The sequence below is a fragment of the Calonectris borealis genome, chromosome W, assembly GCF_964195595.1.
Source record: "Calonectris borealis chromosome W, bCalBor7.hap1.2, whole genome shotgun sequence".
Taxonomy (NCBI): domain Eukaryota; kingdom Metazoa; phylum Chordata; class Aves; order Procellariiformes; family Procellariidae; genus Calonectris; species Calonectris borealis.
The window spans coordinates 544,235-564,197 of NC_134351.1; the positions used below are offsets into that span (position 1 = coordinate 544,235).

At 55.7% G+C, this 19,963-nt stretch overlaps 1 protein-coding gene across 2 annotated transcripts; it reads left to right on the forward strand.

The window, feature by feature from the left end:
* The first annotated feature begins 9,192 nt into the window (after nucleotides 1-9,192).
* On the forward strand, nucleotides 9,193-11,499 carry LOC142074814 (retinal homeobox protein Rx2). 2 transcript variants are annotated; one of them, XM_075135692.1, is made up of 3 exons: nucleotides 9,193-9,493; nucleotides 9,614-9,843; nucleotides 10,754-11,499. In XM_075135692.1, exons 1-3 carry the CDS (start codon nucleotides 9,217-9,219, stop codon nucleotides 11,204-11,206), a joined length of 960 nt encoding a protein of 319 aa, XP_074991793.1. In that variant the 5' UTR covers nucleotides 9,193-9,216; the 3' UTR covers nucleotides 11,207-11,499. The 2 variants fall into 2 exon arrangements, with proteins under 2 accessions (XP_074991793.1, XP_074991792.1); XM_075135691.1 differs by having other exon boundaries at nucleotides 9,217-9,520; nucleotides 10,754-11,419.
* Nucleotides 11,500-19,963: the final 8,464 nt, after the last annotated feature.

Here is a 19,963-nt window from a genome sequence, read left to right on the forward strand (position 1 = left end):
GGGTCACGTCCTCCAGCCCCACAGAATGGTGGTGGCTGGTGGCCCAGCCCCAGTGAGTTACGGTGCTTTGCTGAGAGAAGCTGGGTGATCCAGTGGACCAGCTTTCTGGAAGGTCCCATCACCAACAGGGAGGATCTGCTGGGGGTTGCAGAAAACAGCTGGGTGTCCCCAGCACTGTCCCCAGGAAAAACACCTGCCTTTGTATCTCGCAACGTCAACCATGTCTTGTAAACACCTTTATTGCCTCCGTTGGTCATTCCCTGGGCGCACTCACCGTGAGAGGACTTAGTCATCCTACCTGGCAGCCCCAGCTAACCCCTCTGGCTGCTGCAGGCCCGGATGGAGCAAGGCTGGCTGCTGCTGCGGGTCTGCATGGCTGCGCTGGGCCTGGCTGCCGGCAGCTTCAGAAGCAACTCCCGGGTGAGCGCAGTACTGCCGTGGGGACACCACAGCACGCGCTTGGTAAAACCATGGTTTCAGCAGGGAGCCCACCGTGGCTGAGCAGGGCAGAGCACCTTCCCACACTCGCCTGGGCTGGTCCCTCTCCCTGCGGCGGGGGACGGCAGTCACCCACAGCCACACAGCTGCGGTGCCAAGGCGCAGGCAGACACGCAGAATCTTAGGGAGGATTTGAGCCTGTGCCATGCCGGACCCTTGAGAAAGGAGGACAAATTCTCCTTTTTGGCAAAGCCACCTCTGCAGTGAGGCGGAGAGGAGGGGCAGGGAGGGAGGGAGGTTCACCTCTCTCCTGCTCCAGCAGGCTGCTGGGCGCCAGGACTGCCAGGGAGGGTCACCCCACCACCTTCCACTGCAGCACTGGCACAGGCGCTGCGACATGGGGCAAGGCCAGAGAAAATTAGCCACTTTTAAAAAGCCCATTATCGCCGATGGGTATAATGGTGCCCTCCTCCACGGCTGCACAAGGACAGAGAGGGCAGTGTGTAGTTTTATGTGTTCATCATATATGGATCATGTTTTATTAATCTGGGCAAATACATTCATTTGTATGATGTCTTTTATCTATTTTCTAGTAGAATCCTTTATAGCATTTCAAGCTGATCACCATTTTTCCCCTCATGTACTGGTGAGCACACAGGCAAACACTTTCTAAAAAACACGCCTCCCACACATACCTTGAAATGTTCTTGTTTGTTACAACATTTCTGGGTGGCAGGAGCGCAGATCCGAAGCATATCATTATTGGAATCTTCAAGAGTCTTGAGCGTATGACTTCGTTTCTACTTCATTTTGTGTGTCGGCCTGTCTGCTGCTGAGCCAATAGGGGAAGAACCGTACATCTCCAGCTCCTCTCTAGCCAGAAGTCACTCGAAGGGAATCGCCTCCAGACTTCTGGGGAATCTGTAGCATCGCGAAAAATACTGGCCCAGGTCTGTAAAACATGCAGGTCACTTACATCACTTTGGTGCATTGAGGAGGAGAGCTCTGGGCAAAACCCTGCTCTGGGCTGTCAGCAAGAGACAGGGGTACATTTGAGGAAGGGCGACTAGGAAAGAGGTGGGGAGATGTGTCAGTCTTCATTGACAGAAGTGGACCTCTTGCTTCCTCCACTTGCTGTTTACTTGGAGGGGAGAACAGTAGATGCATCATGACTTTCTGGATGTCTAGCTTATTTAAAAAATCAGATGAAAAGTGAAAATATCATAAACTTGTAGGGCAAACCCATTGCCGATCACTCCAGCCCCTTTATTCCTGCTGCCCAGATGAGGAGCTGGGGGAGGCACTGGTGCCGTCTGTGAGGAGAGACCAGGTCATTCCTAGAGGAGCGTGTCCATTTCAACCGCCGCCTGCCCTTTCCCGTGGTGTTGCTAATAGAAGAGTGTGCCTCTCCCCCTCTGGAACGGAGAAGCGGGGGGAAGGCTGCCTTTTGCGTGGGCCCGGAGGGGTCTATTTCCGCTTTGCTGTTCAACAGAAAAACCCTCCAGACAAGAAAGCAAGAAAGCCAGAAAGGTTAGATGGCAAGAAAGGTTAGAAGGGGCCTTCAGAAGCTACAGAAAACATCCGATCTTTTTGTCTTGCTCCAGTTTTTAACATGCGCAGATCTTTTTTTTTTTTTTAATGTAGCTCCTCCCTGCGCCAGGCTGCTGTGATGCCTGCTGCCAGCAAGGGCCTGTAGGCCCAGGTGTCCGAGACAGCTCTGCCCTGTTGGGCCACTGTATCAGCCCTGGCAAAGGGCAATCAACCCTCAGTGGCTGCTTTAACTCTTTTTGCCACAAAGACTTTTCTCCTACAAGTCTGGTGGCCAAAGAACTTTTTATTTTCTCAGTGGCCCTTCACCCACACCCCCTGCCCGCGGGCCCTGGGCCTCCAGCTGGGCGCAGGACCAGGCCTTCAGTCCCGCCCGCAGGGTGCTGCAGCTGTGCCCGTCTCCAGCGCGGCCACAGCCACCCCTGTGCCTGGCCGCGGCGCAGACCCGCACCTGCCAGCGGGACCTCGTGATCACCCCCGCCTGGTGATCGCCGGGCCCCATCCTGGCCCGTGGGCGGACTTCCCAGCTTGGCCTTGGACCTGCCTCCCCGCCGCAGTCCGGCTTGGCCATCTGGTGCACCGGCCACCGGCCCCGCCTGCCCTGCGGGCTGCGTGCCGCACACCGCCCGGTCCCGTCGGGAGCTGCCGGCCGCGGCTCCCCGGCAGGGACGCTGGAGTTCCCAGCTCAGGGACAGGGAGAGGTGGCAGGTGTTGGTCCTGTCCTCCGGAGGGGCTTCTTGGACACAAGAGGTCATCTTGGAAAAGCTCTTTCAGCAATCACTATTCAAATATAAGCTGCATAGATTTGTTTGAAAACCTGTTATCAAATATTTTCCCCATTGTAGTCCCAAGAAAATCTGCCTTTTCTTCTTGCTCACTTCTGTCTTACTTAAGAAACACAGAAGTTGCCAGGTTTACCTTCCTCGTTTTTTCCAGAGGATGCCCTGGTCCATTCAGAGAGGGACGTCAGTGGCTCTTGTATTGTAACAGGTCATTTCTTTAGTGGAGAAGACCTATCTTCAGCGTGTTCATCAAGCATCAGAGCTAGCAAATGCTAACTCAGTCTCAAACACTCTGCCTAAACCACCAAGGCTTCTGATCCAATTCCTGTCTCTTGGGATCCTTCTCTCACACGTCACCACAGAATTTAATTATTTATGCGGAAAGACAAGTGGGCTCTTTTAGGAGGTCTTTACATAAAGTAGTTAAAATAGTTGCCAGCTCAGCATAACTGGCCTTTGGTTTGTGAGCATCAATGCATTTCCCTCTGTATGTGTGTAAATCTGGTGGGTGTCTCCACACTGTTCTGTTATTTACAGACTGAATTGTCTTATCTATAAAACACCTAAGTAAACAAGCCTAAGGCTTTCGACCTTTGAATTTCAGGGACATCCTGAAAATCTTACTGAAAGCATCTAGGTTTAAAGGAGCTAATTAAATTCGTCAGCACATATAGGATCAGCATTTTCATGGTTTAAAGGGTCAGAGAAGAAAGTACAGCCAGAATCACCAAACAAGTGATTAATGAGATTCCAAAAAAATGTCAGGGCTGGCAGAGGCAAGTGGGGCTGGGAGGTGGCTGCGGGCTGGAGTGGGACACTTGCCCGTCCACAGCGTGGGACACTCCGCAGCCCTGGCGCTGGCCACAGCCACGCTGATCTGCTGCTGGGAGGGGAGCGGGCTGTCTTAGGCACCATTTTTAGAGCCAGAGACTTAAAAACTCTCAGTCTGGAGTGGCAGAGCTGGGCTACATCACAGGAGGTGCTGTTTTCTGTCCTGAGCTCCCAGGCACAGACGGAGTTTCCCGGGGGTGCTGGGGCCAGGGCTTGCACCCGCCCTGGGGCTGGCATCGGGCTGTGCACAGGAGTGCTGGGGCACAGTGGGTCCCGGCCCCGTGGGGGGCCAGCACCGTTGCCCCAAATCCCCCTGAGACCCGCCATGCAGGTCGGCGTGATGGCCAGGGCACAGCTGCAAATCTGTCCTGCCCCCAGCAGCAGCCTGATCCTCACCGCGCTGGAGGTGGCTGCCCTGCTCCCTGCCAGCACCTGCATGGCTCATCCCTCCAGCACCGGCTGTCCCTGTCCTCAGACACCAGCTGCAGGCCTGCGGAGGCACGTGGGTAGGAGGTGGCAGGGCCACATGGGGCACATGTCACCAGGCATGCGGCTCTCTAGATGCTCAGCCCTGGGGACACATCGTGGGAGAGCCTGGAGCAGGGCGGGCAGGCAGGCAGACACTGACTCTGCCCCGACTCTTAAGAAAAAGGAACGAAGGTCTTTCTCCGAGGTCTTTCTCCTACGTCTTACGCTAAACAACCTTTCTCCTAAGGCTGCCACTGCATGTGTGTGCCTGTGAATGTGTGCTGGAGTGTGTGTATGGGGATGCACTTGTGTGCCTATGTGTGCACAAATGCATGTGTACATATGTGCATGCGCCTATGCACATGTGTGTATGTATGTGTGCATGTATGTGTACATGTCTCTGTGTGTGTGTTTCTGTGTGCGTGTGTGTGTGCTGCACGGAAGAGGAGCAGATTAAAGCGTTAGGTCACGTGGGAGCTACTGCTGGACGGACCCTACCTGGGATTTGGGTTCTTATAGTTAATAGGATCGCTGGAGCTCAAGGCCGTCATCCCATCAAGATAAATGTCTCTAGTGCCCACTTTTAAGCAATCCGAATTCAATTAGGCTAATTGGAAAACAAGTAAAGAAGGATTGCATTAATATAGCCTTACAGCATGAACCTCCACTCCCTCCCTCCGGAGGGATGGCTGAGCATGGTGAGCCTAACTGCCCGAGCCCTCGCACCAGCCCCGTACTGCTCGCCACCCAGAAAGGGCTGCCCCGCTGCCAGAGCAGCCACGGCTGGTTCCATGCCCACAGCCAGGACGGGCACTGCGGGCAGCACGCTTCATGGAGGCTCAGGCACTGTGCTGCACGGGGGCCGGCTCAGCACGCTCTGAAGGATTCCTGCATGCCACACAGCACCCTGTAAGTGGTGGAGAAAACACAAACAACTCTGCTAGGGGCAGATGATAAAGAAAAATCTCACCAGAAAAAAAGCAGGAGGTGACTGCCAAGGTATGAGTGATGCAGTGACGGGAGAAGGCAACAGCTTCCTCATACATCGTGCTTTCAAGAAGGTTCTTCAACTGCACACTTAGGAACTTCTGGGGAGAAAAAAAGCAAAGCCAGTTTTTCCACTTTTTAACAATCTGTTGGATGATACAGAGTATGCAAACTGCAGCAGGGTACAGGTTCCCGCTGGGTGAATATTTCCCCCTTTTCCTTGCCCCCCCCCGCCCCTTGTCGATTTGCTGTCTGACCTTGCAAGTCCTGTTTATCTTTCAGGGAGGCGCTCCCTGCTGCACATCACTGGAGAGTGATGGTCTGGAGAGTGATGTCCCACCTGCAGAGTGACTTCAGCTTCAAATGCCTGCCCTTCAAGGCAGTAATTATTTCAGCTTGACATAAAGAAAAGACAGGAGGAAAGGAAGCAAGAATCTGTGGCATTTTATGGTGCTGATTTCATTGTGTGAAGCCACGTCCCATACATATGTCTCAACAGCACAAACAGGATCGGATCAAAACTATTCCCATTTAGCCTTCACTATGCATGCACAGGAAGGAGGTATAGCAGACAGCTGCGCTTTAGAGGTTGTCCATCTTGAGAATTTTTGTTAGCTTCCAAACATGATTTCAGCAGTAATTGTTGTAATGATACATTGCAAAAACCTAAAAAAGGTGATGGAATGGGGGCCATTTTTTGGAAAGGCAAGTAACAAATGCCACCTATTTCATCCCCTAATTAATATTGTCAAATTTGATCCTGATTGCCCCTGTAAATTTCCAAAGGTAAATGGTCTTTGCGAAGCTGTGATGTACCACAGTATCAATTTCTGAGGCTTCATACTAGAATCATAGAATCATAGAATCATTAAGGTTGGAAAAGACCTCTAAGATCATCGTGTCCAACCGTCAACCCAACACCACCATACCCACTAAACCATGTCCCTAAGCGCCTCATCTACACATCTTTTAAATACTTCCAGGGATGGTGACTCCACCACTTCCCTGGGCAGCCTGTTCCAAGGCCTGACCGCTCTTTCAGTAAAGAAATTTCTCCTCATGTCCAATCTAAACCTCCCTTGGCACAACTTGAGGCCATTCCCTCTCGCCCTATTGCTAGTTACTTGGGAGAAGAGACCAACTCCCACCTCACTACAGGTAGTTGTGGAGCGCGATGAGGTCTCTAGTATGCCACGCGTCCCAGGGCACCCTGTGGCAGCAGGGGATTTAGCTAACCGCCAGTACAGCAGACCCAAAGGGAAATGTTCAGACAGTTACCTTTCTTTGTCATCCTGAACTCTGCGTTACTCTCTGATTATCAGAGGAATCATTAGACTTCCTCCCTCCCCAGAGCTGTGTGATGCCTCAAGTGTGTGTCAGGGCACCACAGTCTGTGCCTTAAGCATGGCAAGAGAGAAAAGATAGATCTGGAGCTGGAAAAGTCAGAGCTGGTCTCTGCTCTGCTACATTTTTTTTTTTTTCCAGATTTTTACAGATTGTGACCAAGGGAGTTGCTTCCTCTTTCGACAACTCCACTCCCCTGCAAGAAGGATGCTACAGTGACAAATGCAGTTCCATACAGCAAATACAACTGTAATAATGGTGGTGAAACCCTGGCACAGGTTGCCCAGAGAGGCGGTAGATGCCCCATCCCTGGAAACATTCAAGGTCAGGTTGGACGGGGCTCTGAGCAACCTGATCTAGTTGAAGATGTCCCTGCCCACACCAGGGGGGTTGGACTAGATGACCTTTAAAGGTCCCTTCCAACCCAAACTATTCTATGATTCTATGATTCTAATCTACTGCTGAGGAAGGAGGATCCTTCTCTATTAGGGAGGAAGTCTCTCGTGTACTGTGTGGGATGTGTACCCTGCTTTGGGGGTGGAAGTTTTTTTGCTGTACATTTGCATTGTGATTAACAGCAAAAAAACATTGAGTACTGTTCCTGTATTTGACAATTTTGACAGATGCCCTAAAAGCAGCATCTGTGCCAGGACCCAGTGCCCTTTATGGCACTTACTGCCAGACCAGAGTCTGGCTAAAGGGGTTTTGCTCCTACGTCTCACCTTGCTTTCTTTGCTACAACAAGCAAAAACGATTCCCAAGTTTGCCCAGGGCTCCTGGAGGGACAGGCATGTTTTGTGCTGGTTGTGAGTGCCATAAAACCACAGCTCCAAATTAGAAGAAATTAGGGACATTGCACAGTTCATTCATCTTCACTAATAGAGTTCTTGGGAAATACACATGTAGATTAAAGGAACACAATGGCCCCTGGCTGATTGCTTTGAGTACCCTCCAATGCCTCTACAATGGTATTGACTTGCTTTTCATATTGTGCACAAAAGCCACACTAACCTTTTCTTGTCTCTTCTGGTGGCCTCTTCCCTCTTTGCCAATGGATGGCTGAGTTCTTTCGCCCCTGATCCCCACCCCCAGAAGCAGTCAGTGAAGGCAAACCTCACCTGGAGCTAGCAGGAAAAGCTGAGCACTTCTAAAAGGAATTAACTTTGGGACATCAGGCCGTAAACCTTAAAAAGGTGTGGGCACGGGGCAGAGGCAAGCACTGCCAATCTTTGTTTTGAAGCGATTCCTCTGGAAAAATCTACACAAAATGCATCCTGTTGGGGCAGAGGGGGAAGCAAAAATGGCAATTCGTTGAGAGAGGTCATACCTTTTATTAGACTAGCTAATATATCTGGAAGAAGAAGGAGCAGTGGTGTTTTTCATTCACATACACTCTCCTCAGGCTTGAAATGGAAGCATCTTCAAAGCTAAGTGCAGGCTGAAAACCACTCTGGATGTTACTGTGTTTGTCACTTAAAACAGCTAGGACAAAAGACGTCTGGTACCTTAGAGGAACTGGCAGCTGCTAGCATGAAAAGTGATAAAGTGACAGAAAGAGAAAAGCAGGAAAAATATTGATGCAGGAAGGAGTATGTTGGAGGCAGGAGACATGATGCTGTTGCCTGGTTAGTACTGTGCTGAGTCCATGTCCTCCACCAAGCCAAGTACAAAGCAAGGTATGGGATTTGGCTCTCTCCCTTACCTCCAAAAGCATTTTGTAGATCTCCCATGAAGCCATGCCCTGCCGTCTAGCCTCCCGGCCGTGGAGGACAGGATCACAGAATCAGTTCTTCTCACAGGGTCTGTCCTATACCGACATCTTGGCAAATGTCCTCAGAAATATTGCCTAGCGCTTTCCCCAGACTTGTGAAGGCTGAAAGGCTGAGCCCAGCTCCTTCGGATGTCTCCAGAGTCCATCCTCCCCAAAAGCCTGCAGGCACTTTCACTTGGTCTGTAAACCTGGCTTTGAAGGCAGCCAGGCGCAGGGCAAGCATCCCGACAGGGGACCAGAGCATCAGCTTTTACTCCCAGTGCTTTTTACCCTGTGCATTTGACACAGAACAGTGCCACGGCATCCTCCTGCACGTCATCTTTTGAGAGGCTACCTATGAAACGGATGCACTTGAAAAATGCCTGGGACGGCTGTAGGCTGGAGCTGTCAAGCGAGAGAGATTCGGAGAGGCTCCGAAAGCCCGCAGCACAGCGCAGGGCACTGAGCCGGGTACCCACTGTCCTCTCGCCCAGGCCCCCCCCGGGGCTCCCGCCCCTCCCCAGCCCCTCCGTGGAGCCTCGCTCCCGGCAAGCGGCTCCCGCCGTCCCGGGCACTGCCGTGCCGGGTCGGTCCCCCCGCGCCCCGGCAGCCGCCTGTCCCACGATGATTACCGACGGCGCTCGGCCCGGGCAGCGCGGCCCCGGGCCCCCGGGCTCCGGTCGCGGGGCTCGGCGGGGCGCCCGGCTGGGCCAGCCCCCGGCAGCCGCCGGGGACCGGCCCGCCCCGCCTCGAGGGCCCCGGATGGCATCGCCCGGCGCCGTCTGGGGCCGGGGCCGGGGCCGGGGCCGGGGCCGGCGGGGCGGGGCGGCCGGCGGGCGGCGGGGGGGCAGCGGGCGCTGCCGGCGGGGCCCTGGGGATGCCCTGCCTCCCCTGCCATGCCGGAGCGGCGCGGGGGCCTCGCCTTCCCTTTCGCCCACCGCCCCCCGGCACTCCTCCCCCGCCCCAAGGAGGCCAGCCCGCCGGGCGGCGCCGTGCCAGAGCTGCCCGCGCCGCCCCGGGGCCGGGCGGGACCGCAGCGCCGCGCCGGGGCCCCGGGCCGGCCGCCCCATGCACCCGCCCGGCGCCCCGCTCGCCATGGCCGAGGGCGCCTTCTCGCTGTCCGCTCAGGCGGCGCGGAGCCCCGGGGGGAACCCGTCGAGGCTGCACAGCATCGAGGCCATCCTGGGGTTCACCAAGGAGGACGGCCTGCTGGGCCCCTTCCCGCCCGACGGCAGCGCCGGCAGCGCCAAGGAGGCGGACAGGCGGGGTCCCCGGCACTGCCTTCCCAAGATGCCCGGGGAGCCACCGCCGGCCGAGCCGCAGGGCCGCGCCGAGCGCTTCCAAGGTGAGCGCGGCGGGCGAGAGGCGCCGGGTCGCGGGCGGGCGGGCGGCTCTCCTCCGCGCCCTCGGGCGGGCCCCGCGGGGCGATCGCCCTCCCGGTGACCCGCCTGTCTTCCCCTCCCAGAGCCGTACTGCCCCGGCAGCGCCAGCCCCGAGCTGCCCGCCGGCAGCAGCGGCGAGGGGAAGCCGTCGGACGAGGAGCAGCCCAAGAAGAAGCACCGGCGGAACCGCACCACCTTCACCACGTACCAGCTCCACGAGCTGGAGCGCGCCTTCGAGAAGTCCCACTACCCCGACGTGTATAGCCGCGAGGAGCTCGCCATGAAGGTCAACCTCCCCGAGGTCCGCGTCCAGGTAACGCCCGCCCCCGCCCCGCCGTCCCGGCCCCGCGCTCCGCCGCCGGCAGCGCCCGCCTCAGCCCGGCGCCACGTTCCCACGTAGCACGGCCCGGCCCGGCCCGGCCCGGCTTGGCTCGGCGCAGCCCCGCGTTCCCGGCGCCGGGGGCTCCAGGCACGGCGCGGCCCGGCCCGGCCCGGCCCGGCCCGGCGCAGCCCCGCGTTCCCGGCGCCGGGAGCCCCCGGCTCGGCGTGGACCCGCGCTCCCGGCGGCCGGAGCAGCACCGCCCCGGCGCGCGGACGGCCTCGCTGCCTCGTTCCGCGGGACCCGCACCCGGCCCCGGCCCCGCTAGCCCCGGCCGGTGCGTGGCTGAGCGGCCCCACGGGGCACTGCTGGAGCGCCGGGCGCGCCTGCAGCTGGCGCCGTCCGCACGGCCCCGACGCGGCGGCCCCGGCCCGGCCCGGCCGGCAGGACACCGCGGAGCCCGAGGCCGTTTTCCGTTCGGCAGCCGCGGCGTCGGGCCGCGGACCGGCCGCTCCGCCCGGACCGGCCGCTGGCCACGTCGTCAGCGCAGCTGCCCTTTGACTGGCGGGCCCCGGCCCGGGGCGGCCGGAGCCGCTGTGCGCCGGGGCGGCGGCTAGCGGGCGGCCGAGCCGGGCGGGCGGGCAGGGCGGGCCGGCTCCGCCGCGGGGCTCTCGCTGCGCTGCTTTCCCGTGTTGCTGCTCTCCACCGAGCGAGGGGCTGCGGGTCTGCCGAGCCCGCGGGGGAAGCGCGGCTGAACCCACTCCTGCCCCTGCCTGCTGCTCCCTGTTTTTCACTGGCTCCATTTCGTGTGCGCCGCTGCAGCCTGGGGAGGGCCCCTGCACTCCGTGGGGCAGCAGCGCTGCCGTGCCGCCCTGTGGCCCGGCTAACGCGGCTGTGCTTGCAGGTGTGGTTTCAGAACAGACGGGCCAAGTGGCGGCGGCAAGAGAAGCTGGAGGTGACCTCTATGAAGCTGCAGGACTCACCCATCCTCTCCTTCAACCGCTCACCGCAGGCAACACCCATGGGTCCTCTCAGCAGCAGCCTGCCCCTGGAGACATGGCTCAGCCCGCCTGTGCCCAGCGGCACAGCCCTGCAGACCCTGCCCGGCTTTGTGGCCTCGCCGCAGAGCCTGCCTGGCAGCTACACGCCACCGCCCTTCCTGAACTCTCCGGCAGTGACCCATGCGCTGCAGCCCCTGGGGGCCATGGGGCCACCGCCACCTTACCAGTGTGGGGCCACCTTCGTGGACAAGTTCCCCTTGGATGAGGCAGACCCGCGCAACAACAGCATTGCTGCCTTGCGGATGAAGGCCAAGGAGCACATCCAGTCCATCGGCAAACCCTGGCAGACAATCTGAACTCCCTCTTCAGCACCTGGGAGAAACCCATGGGGAAGGCTGGTCCTGGGACGACCAAGGGACACCCTTGCCCTGCTTTGGGTCCCCCGCACGGCCAGGCAAAGGAGGGCGGCTGTCCCTTGCACCAGCCTTTCCCCCACGCCCCAACTTGCTTTGTATTTTGTGGTCCTCTTAATTCCCTTTTCCACATGCCCTGCAGAGTTACGGGCCTGATCATAGCTTAGGAAAAAAATCTCTTTCGCTCTCCCACCTTGGCTGGACGCTTTAGTTGCAATAAAAGCTGCAGTAGGGCGAAGAGCTGTGTAAGGTGGCTGGGAACCAAGGCCTGCATTACCTGGGGAGGGTCTTCTGTTTTGCACCGTTAAATGGCACGCACTGCGTGAAGGCTGTGCATCGTGTTTCTGCACGTGAGTGGGCTGCTCGGGCCGGACCCTCCACTGCCTGTGATGCGCAGAGGGGTGGGACAGGCCTGGCCGTGGGCCCTCCTCCCTCCCCCTCCAGCAGCAGGACCCTGCCCAAACTGGCTGCGAGCACCGAAGGCTGGGGGCTGCAGCCCCACGGTGGGGAGCGCACCCAGCTAGAGGCTCCCCGCTTGGCAAGGAGGGGCCAGAGCCCTGGCATTCCGTGGGCCAGGCGCAGCACTCCCACAGCTGCCCTTGGGGGGCAGCCCTGGGTTCGGATGGGCTTTGCCCACCCCTGCGCCAGCGGGCTGGGGTCGGTGCCAGTCCCCTGGCCCTTGCTGCCTGCTCAGAGAAGGGGATTGGCAGGTGCTGCAGGGCCCCATGCCCCCACAGCCCAGCTGCCCATGGGGGTAGATGGGCGGTAGCTGACTGGATGCCCAACTGTCGGCGGGGGCCCGCTGGGTGCATCCTGCCCAGTGCGGCTGCCCAGTGCAGCCCCTGGAGGCTGGCATGGCGCTGCACCGTGCTTGCTCCCCCGCCTACCCAGTGCCCACCGCCAAGCTGCTGAAACTAAAACTGCGGCATCTTTATTTTCCATTATCTCCGTTACTGCCTGTAATGGGGCTGAGAAGCTGTAATGAAACACCCCTTCTCCTCCACTGGGCATGGGGTGCTCTACACACTCTGGAGGTTGTGGCAATTAACATTTCTCATTAGCGAAGAGAGAAGGATGCACAAGCGCCCTCATTGTGTCCTGGGGATGATTCAATACAAACTGGGAGACCTCTCCTTTCACCATTTCCCACTCGTTGTGGCCAGACAAAGGCTGGCGTCTAATTATATTTTCACAATCGGTGCGTATCTTTTAAGAGTCCTGTCAGAAACAAGTATGTCAGCTTTGTTCAGCTTTACTTCAGAGAGCTTTTTAACCTTAGCAGTTTCTAAACATCCCTTCACAGCCTTCTCCACAGCAGCCCCCATCTATTGTCTGGAGAGCTGCTTTTACAGATAATAATAGGAATCCTTCTGTTCTGAAACGCCTTCTCCTCTCTCCCCGGCCTCCCTGCAGGTCCAACCTGCCTCTCTCTACCAGAGCACATGCTGTGCCCAGGCCCTGGCTTCCCTTCCCTGAGCTGTGCTGGTCCAGGGGGTGCAGGGAGAACCAGTGAGTGGTCCCTGCTGGGGCCAGACCCTCCTGTTGGGCTCTGGACCTGTCAGTGCCACTGTGTGTGTGTCCGTGGTGGTGCCCAGCCTCCCAGCACACAGCTCTTTGCTTCCTTGGCGAAGAAAGTGCTGTGCTGTCAGGAGAAGAAAGTGCTGTCGCTGTTGGGACCAGGGAAATAATTTGCTAACTTCTAGTAAGGAGACCTGCGTAAACTTCTGGGGGGGAGGGGAGAACAAAAACTCTATCGCTTCAGTTTTTAGGTCTTACTCCAGTGCTCCTTTCACAGGTGAGCTTTGTTTGCATCACAAGGAGGCTGGGCTTGCAAGAATGGACATCTCTGGTGGCTGCGAGGGAAGGATGTCTCTTGGTGTGCTTGCACACCCTGGGCTGCATCAGTAGTGGACACACACTAACAAATGACTGCACAGGCTCTGCACACTCTTCCTCCTCGGGGGTAGGAACAATCCCACTTGTCATTACTTGGCTGCAGTCCAGCTGCAGCTCTGATGCTGAAAACCCTCCTGCATGTGAGCACATTTAACTGTTGCCCAGAAGCTCTTAGCTGTGCTTATTGCTCATCATTACAAGCAACTCCCCAAGATTTTGGTGGTGCTCTTCCACATTTTAACCCTACTACCCTCCCCCCCGTTGCCTCTGGTTATTCTGCACCCTGTGAAGCCGTTGGAGAGACCCCCCCTGCCTTTTTGATCAGCGCTGTAACCAGCACTGACGCTTGGTTACTTGAGATAGTCGAAGACTTACAGTAGATAACACCACAATGACGGGACAGCAGAAATAGCAGCTGAAGGCACCTGTTCGCTTTTATTAAGCTCCTGATCCAACACCTGCAAGCAAAACCCGAAAGATTATGTCAAGCTATGATGATTATTCTTTTATTGACATATTAAGCAGGTCTTTTGTTATACGTTGTACATGTGAACCCTGTAACAGATAAACTGTCTGCAGGCATGTCCTTCAAGGAAAGCTATGAGTTTGTTGCTAAAAATAAGTATTTTAACCAGCTAAACATAAACGGGCACAGACAGGTAAATATTTTTCAAACAAATAAAGGAACAGAGGCATATGCAAACTCATATTTTTCTTGTACCTTGTCTAGTTTTTTGTGTTCCTACACTTTCTCTCAGATTGTGCCATTCCATTTTAAAAGCTCATTTGTTCATTTTGTTGTAAATATCTTCTTCTTCTTAATTGGGTGCTGAGTCTAATAATCCTGCCTCAGCTTGTTAACTGTACAATAGCAGTCAGAGTTAATGACCCATTAGTGATTAATTCCTTAAACAGCATCTAATTGCTCACTGTAAAACCTTTTCTTAAAACTGGATTAAATCATCTAGATCCTTAACCACTTCTTTACTCTAACTTTGCTAAGGCTATTAGCCTGGCCTTTTCTGAGTGATCTATTTCTTCTTTTACTTAAACTGTATTAGCAAGATAGTATTTTTAGTGTCTATATTTGACTTCTTTGCAACATCTGAAGTTCTGAGGAAGAATAATACCAATAAAATATTGGTGAAAATATTAAGAAATTTACTCCTTTGCAATGAGACAGTTGCAGACAGTGAACGTTGTTATGCTAACCATGGCATACCACCTTCTGGGAGAGCTGGACTTGTAGGACAGGGTTTGTCAGCGGTCGTGGCTAGGCACAGAAGTGTGTAGGCTTTGGTGCGTGAAGCTGTCAATACTTCTTAAGAGTTTTCCCAAGAGTAACTTGGTCTTCGCTCAGTGTGCTGAATATGGGGCAGTTGGCAAGGGCTGCCCAGGAGACTCCTGGGAGGCATTGCTACACGGAGATGAATCCTTGCTACGCTCGTATGGGCACAGATCCCTGCTCCTGGGGGTGCTGCACCTCCCTTCTCAACACAGGGCAAATGACTAGTGAGGAGGGAATGGGAGGCAAGACAAGTTGTGTCTGCTACCAGTCAAACTGGACTCTCCCATAGACAAATGGGCCTTGAGGAGGGCACCCAGTGTCAGACGCTGAGGAGCTCTTTCGCCTTTCCTTCCCTGTTGCATTTCACTGGGTGAACAGGCTGAACTAGGACCCCAGCTGTGTTTGGAAAGCCTAGTTCATTCCCAGGTAAATCCCATATGACCACTCTGAGCTTCCTATTTTTCAATAGGGGAGCGGAGGGGTGGATATACATTTCTTTATATTATGCAGACCATTAAATTGTCCACTCTGCATTTGTTTCAAAGTTCTGGAAAAGTAAAATCAAATTACCATCTCTGCATCTGCTTCATCTGTAGCAATGTCTCCACTGGCAAATGATGTTAATCCTGGGTGATTTCTCATTAAGATGTGAAATGCGGAGAGGTAGACTGTTTTTCATGAGAAGTCTTTCCATTAGGCCTAGCTGTCTTTGCCCAGACCAGAAATCCCAGGCTTAACATACAGAAGTGGTGTGGAGAGTTTTGCACAGGTCGGTAGCATGAGCTATGCAAGAGAGAAGACAATTACTATAAACAGCTTTGAAGATCTCTGAATTAATAATTACCAGGAAAATGCCATCATGAAACTCGGTCTCAATGGCACCACTTCCCAGCAGAAAATGTATTCTAATCTCTCTTCCTTCCCACCCCTGTTCAAAATCCTGTAAGTATTCAAGAAGACTAGCAAAGTTTCTGACCTATTTAAGCCAAGGAGAGTTTTGACATGGAGTTCAGCTCAGCTGCTTTCCAGTGGAGCGAGACTGGCTCTCTGTCCAGGACTGACCCTCAGTCCCTACGGGATGGGGTCAGGAGAAGCAGCTACATAGGTTATTACCTGAGAATACCCCCAGTGTCATCCCCTCTGGAGCAGCGGGGCGGCTGCTGCATTTGCTCCCCAGCCACGATGGGTCACAGCCCCTGTGAGATGAAAACGCCCAGTCACAGTTTAAATTTCTGTTATGAGCTGTTGGGGTTGGGGGCAATACTGTTCCCTTCCTCTGTCGAGGACATGTTCATGTCCGCAGGCGAGACGGACAGTTGAAGGATCTTCTTTCCAGCTGCCTCAGCTACACCTGGGGTTTTCCAGTAAGAACATTTAGTTACTTACTACTGAAAAATCTCAAGTATTTGTTCAAAGCTCCTGGCTATGTCTTGTTTCGGTTCAGTCTGTCGGGACATACTATGAAGTCCAACTCCAACAGACATTAATTCAAGGGTTTTCCCTTCAGCTACAGTCTTTTTGGGCTGGACACTCAGGTTCAGCATCTTCCTGTGTCACTGATGCCATGGCTTATAACCTTGGGACTTCTATCAACTTCCTTCAATAGTTTGTCAACCACAGAGTACTCATTTACAAAATCCTACCATAGAAAAAAATGGTGGAATAAACCAAACAAAAGACAGCAGAACGAAAAGCTGGATGCTTTCGTTCTTTTGGAAAAGTGAGGATGCTGGTCACTCTGACAACATAACCAGTTTTTCTGGTAGAATGAATATTGTGTCTCCTCTCTCCGAGCATCTCTGTGTTCTGCCAATCCATGATGTGAAAATTGGCTGACATTTGGCAGTCATCTCTCTGTCATATGACATTTCTGCACCACTAAGAACTGTGAAATCAGCTCTGAAATGTTTGGTTCTGTGTAGAAAAGTTAAAGTCAGCTAGGCAAGACATTCAGGAGAGAGTTTAAACGAAGGCAGCAGAAATTTGGATGGAGGGAAGAAGAGAGAAGACTGAAGCTTTGGGCACTGATAGAGAAGGGAGTGTGGGGAAGACAAAGAGGCTGGTGTTCCAGCTGCTGACCAGCGCAGGTGGGTCCGATATCCCTCCTTTGCCTCCACCTCAGTGAAGAGGCAGGTGCAGGGAGTAAGAGGCAGGGCTCTGGGCGAATTCAGAACGTCAACGAAGAGATGCTAGTTTTAATCAGTGCTTTTAAACAAAGGGCTCCTCAGGAAGTCTGGCTCACCAGCAGCTTGTTCTTGCTCAAATGCCTCTGCTGGCTGCAGCATGACTCAAAACCAGGGTGGCTTGTATGGCAGGCAAACCTGCAGTTGTTCATGGCTTCATAGCTTATGATGAACCGGTCATAAACTTGCTGATCCCCCATCCCTTCCCCAAAACATCCTAACAAATACCCTCCCAGTTTATTTGATTCTGCCTCTGTGGGATAGGGGAGTCCCATTTTACATGCAGAGAAACTGAGGTGCAGAGAAACATGACTCACCCAAGCTCAGACATGACTGAGTTACCTCATGCCCCTCGTGCCATTTGAGACCCCTTCGGGCAGCGTGAGCCATCCACACATGCCTGGCACACACGACACATGCTCTGTGAGAGACCCCGTACTACTCCAGTTCCAGAGCTGGAGGCCAAGGGTGCTAACAGCAGTAGATGCCTGTGCTTAACGTCCCACCTGGAGTCTGTACAAAGACGTCTCGAATCTTCAGATAATGCTTTGGCTTCTGGGCCAGGCTTCTTCTCTTTTATTTCTTGGGTGTATAACACACACACATATTCACTCTAGTGACTTTGGCCACACGAAGACTAAAGCCAGCTTCCCAAGCACCTTTTTGTGGTGCCCCTCTTATTTTGCTCAACTCCTTCCTCCACTCTGCCTTCATCACTGCCAAGGTTGGGCAGGGGAAGGTTGACTCAAATGTGTGAGCAAAGCTTTCTGGGGATGGCCTAGTATCCCTGCAGGTATGTGGCGCTGGCTGAGCTGCTGCACACTGTGTAACGTGGGTAATCGGTACCTCGCTGGGGAACTGAGAGCCTGCCCTCCACTCCACCCCAGAAAGAACCGTCTCCTGCTTCTCCTGCTCGTCTAGGGATTGCTCCTATCTATTGTCTTTCTGAGCAGCTTTCCTTCTGGGTGTCCTGGCAAAGCACTTAGGTATAGCTGTCCCAGCCTGGCCCTGCATTGAGCCAAAGTCAAACCACTTGATAGCAGAACCCAGACTGCACATGAGCTTTCTCACATGGCCTTTTTCACAGATCCCTCATCCAGGAGGGAAGAGGGCCTTGGAGGGAGGGTAGGAAAGACTTGGCACACCACATGAGCAGGGGGATTTTTCTGAAGTGCGAATCCTAACTCCTGGCAAGACTCTGCATTTTCTTTGGGCAAGGTGGCAAACAGGGACAAAAAGAGAAAGGCAAAATTGAAAAGAATAAACATTTTTAAGTTATAAAGATCCTGGGACAGCAATTAAATACACTGGGTATTCCCTTTGGCTGGCATAGGTTGGGATGTCCACTGAGATAAACGGGATTTGCCCTGGACTTCAGAGTATCTAAGATGAAGTGTGCAGGTAATCACTAGTAGTTTAATTGACTTAATACCCAGTTGGCACTATAGTGCCTTTTTCTCCACAGTTTTGTCTGAGAAGACCTGCAGGGTTGAATGAGAGGGCTACAGAGTCTGCATTTGGACATTAATTAGTCCTCACCTCAGTTTACTACTTCTCTGGGAATAAGTCAGCATTGAACTGCTACAAAAGGAAATTAAAAGCGGAATTAGAATCGCATAACTGGGCACAGATGAGAGATTAACGGGGCAAGCATTACGTGTCAATGCCATACGTGCTTCTGGGCAGTAGCTCCCCACCTCATACACATGGTACGCCACCAATTTTGGCAAGAAAAGGCGGCGCGTGATGAAGCAGCCCACCATGCCCTGCTGCAGGCACGCCGCGCTCCCCACGGCGCCCGCCCCACACCGCCGCAGGAGCAGCGGCTGCTTCCCTGGTGCGACGGGGAGGCGGCGGCGGAGCTGCCGTGCACCGGCCCGGGTAACGCCCCGCCGGCGCGGGGTCTCCCGGTGAACAGCCTGGACGCCCAGCTCTCCCCGTACCTGAGGTCACCGGCACCGCTGGGGACACCGTGACAAAGAGACGCAGCCCCGGGGCTCCCCTTGCAGCGGAGCGCTCCCGCAAGGGCCTGCCGGCCGGGCACCGGGGCCGGGGGCACCGGCACGTGGCCAAGCTGTGCGGGCCGCCCGCCCCCGTCACGGCCCTTCCCGTCCGCCCCGCCCCGCCCCGCCCGGCCCCGCTGCAGCCCCTCCCGCCCGCCCCTCCCCGCCCCGCCTCGCCCCGCCGCAGCCCCTCCCTCCCCGCCCCGCTGCAGCCCCTCCCACCCGCCCAGGCCCGCCCCGCCCGGCCCGGCCCGGCCCCGCCGCAGCCCCTCCCGTCCGCCCCGCCCCTCCCGCCCCGCCCCGCTGCAGCCCCTCCCGCCCGCCCCGGCCCGCCCCGCCTGCCCCGGCCCCGCCACAGCCCCTCCCGCCCGCCCAGCTGCAGCCCCTCCCGCCCGCCCCGGCCCGCCCCGCCCGGCCCGGCCCCGCCGCAGCCCCTCCCGCCCCGCCCCGCTGCAGCCCCTCCCGCCCGCCCCGCCCCGCCCCTCCCGCCCGCCCGCCCGGCCGCAGCCCCTCCCACCCACCCCGCCCCGCTCCGCGGGCCCGGGGCGCGCATCTGTGGGCCGAGGGCGCCGCCTGCTGGACGCCGCCCGGAGCCGGCGGCCGCGGGCCCGCGCTCGGGGTACGGCTCTGCCCGGTGGGGCCGGCCCTGCTCCGTGGGGTTTAAAGCTGGGACGGACCTTTAGCTGGCCTGGGACCTTTCGCGCCTTGTGATGACCCGCGTGTTTGACAGATCATCTGCACGAACGCAGTTACTTTGTGGAAAAACACGCAGCTGACTAATTCATCTCCTCATCTATTCTCCATTTCACAGAATGGTTGAGGTTAGAAGGGACCTCTGGAGGTCACCTTGTCCAACCCCCTGCTCAAGCAGGGTCACCTAGGACTGGTTGCCCAGGACCGTGTCCAGATGGCTTTTGAATATCTCCAAGGAGGGAGACTCCACCACCTCCCTGGGCAGCCTGTGCCAGTGCTGAAGTCACCCTCACAGTGAAAGAGTGTGTCCTGATGTTCAGAGGGAACCTCCCGAGTTTCAGTTGGTGCCCATTGCCTCTGGTCCTGTCACAGGGTATCACTGGAAAGAGCCTGGTCCTCTCTTCTTTATACCCTCCCTTGAGGCATTTATACACGTCGGTAAGACTCCCTGAGCCTTCTCTTCTCCAGGCTGAACAGTTGCAGCCTTTCCTCGTAGGAGAGGGGCTCCAGCCCCTTAATCATCTTTTGTGGCCCTTTGTTGGACTCTCTCCAGTTTGCCCATGTCCCTCTTGTACTGGGATGCTCAGAACTGGACACAGTACTGCAGGGGTGGCCTCAACAGTGCTGAGCAGTGCCA